The following is a 937-nucleotide window of genomic DNA, read 5'->3' on the forward strand; positions in this document are numbered from 1 at the left end:
CAGGCCCTTCTTCCCCTTGGAGGTGCAGACGGGGCCGCTGGGGCTCAGCAGGCAGAGCCACTCGCACTTCTTGCGGTCACAGGGGTTGGTCACTGCGGTGGGGCCGGGGCAGGAGGCGGCTGAGCCCTGGGGACCGGAACTCTGCCCTGCCCACCGGGAACCGGGAACCCAGCCTTCCCTGTCCAGCCTTCCCCGCCCAGCCCGGGCCTCCTGCCCACCTTCCGGCTGCTTGTGCTGGTGGTACAGGACCACGTCCGAGGCGTGGTTCAGGCCCCCCGTCAGGTTGATCAAGGGGCTGTGTCCAAACTTATGGATCTTGAAGACACGGTTGTTGATGTAGGTGACCCCATAGATGTAATCCTCAAAGACATCGATGCTGAAGGGGTGACTCAGGCCTGGGGAGAGGACGTGGAGGGGACGCAGGCCCTGTCACACTCTCCAGAGCTCTGGCCTGAGGTTCCCAGGCACCTCAAATCCAACATACCCCAAACCACAGGCCCCCGCCTCTCCTTCCTCCCGGGCGATCTCCGCACAAGGCCCATCACCCCTAGACTTCTGGGGTCAGGACCGACTTCTGCTGCCTCTCCCATTTGCTAAGTTCCTACTGCCACCTCCATGCGGCTCAATACTCATCGATGCAATGAATGAAGGGACAAGTGGGCCAGAGGGTCGGAGTGGGCTGGGCTGGGGAGGACAGCAGGCACGGGGAGGCCGTGGGCTCAGAGAGGATGGAGGCCCGAGGTCGGGGTGGCCACGGCTGCTGTCGGACACGCACCTCGCTTGCTGTCAGCAGCCACGATGGGGTCAGTGCCATTGAGCCGGATGCTGCCGATGACCGAGAGCTTGGCGTCCGCCCAGTAGAGCCGCTCGTTGTGATAGTCCACGGCCAGGCCTGGGGGGACAGAGCGGGTGAGGCCCAGGCTGGGGAGTAGCAGGA

The 937-nt window shown here is 64.4% G+C and overlaps 1 protein-coding gene across 1 annotated transcript in view; it reads right to left on the reverse strand.

Moving 5' to 3' along the window:
- Positions 1 to 937, reverse strand: part of LRP1 (LDL receptor related protein 1) — an 86,951-nt gene that overhangs the window by 5,103 nt on the left and 80,911 nt on the right. Inside the window, exons 70-72 of the mRNA XM_015559767.1 lie at positions 776 to 921; positions 219 to 395; positions 21 to 92 (exon numbers count right to left, since the gene is read on the reverse strand). Coding sequence (XP_015415253.1) covers positions 21 to 92; positions 219 to 395; positions 776 to 921 — 395 coding nt within the window. The remainder of the gene's footprint in view (positions 1 to 20; positions 93 to 218; positions 396 to 775; positions 922 to 937) is intronic.

The sequence above is a fragment of the Myotis davidii genome, unplaced genomic scaffold, assembly GCF_000327345.1.
Source record: "Myotis davidii unplaced genomic scaffold, ASM32734v1 scaffold1134, whole genome shotgun sequence".
Lineage (NCBI taxonomy): Eukaryota > Metazoa > Chordata > Mammalia > Chiroptera > Vespertilionidae > Myotis > Myotis davidii.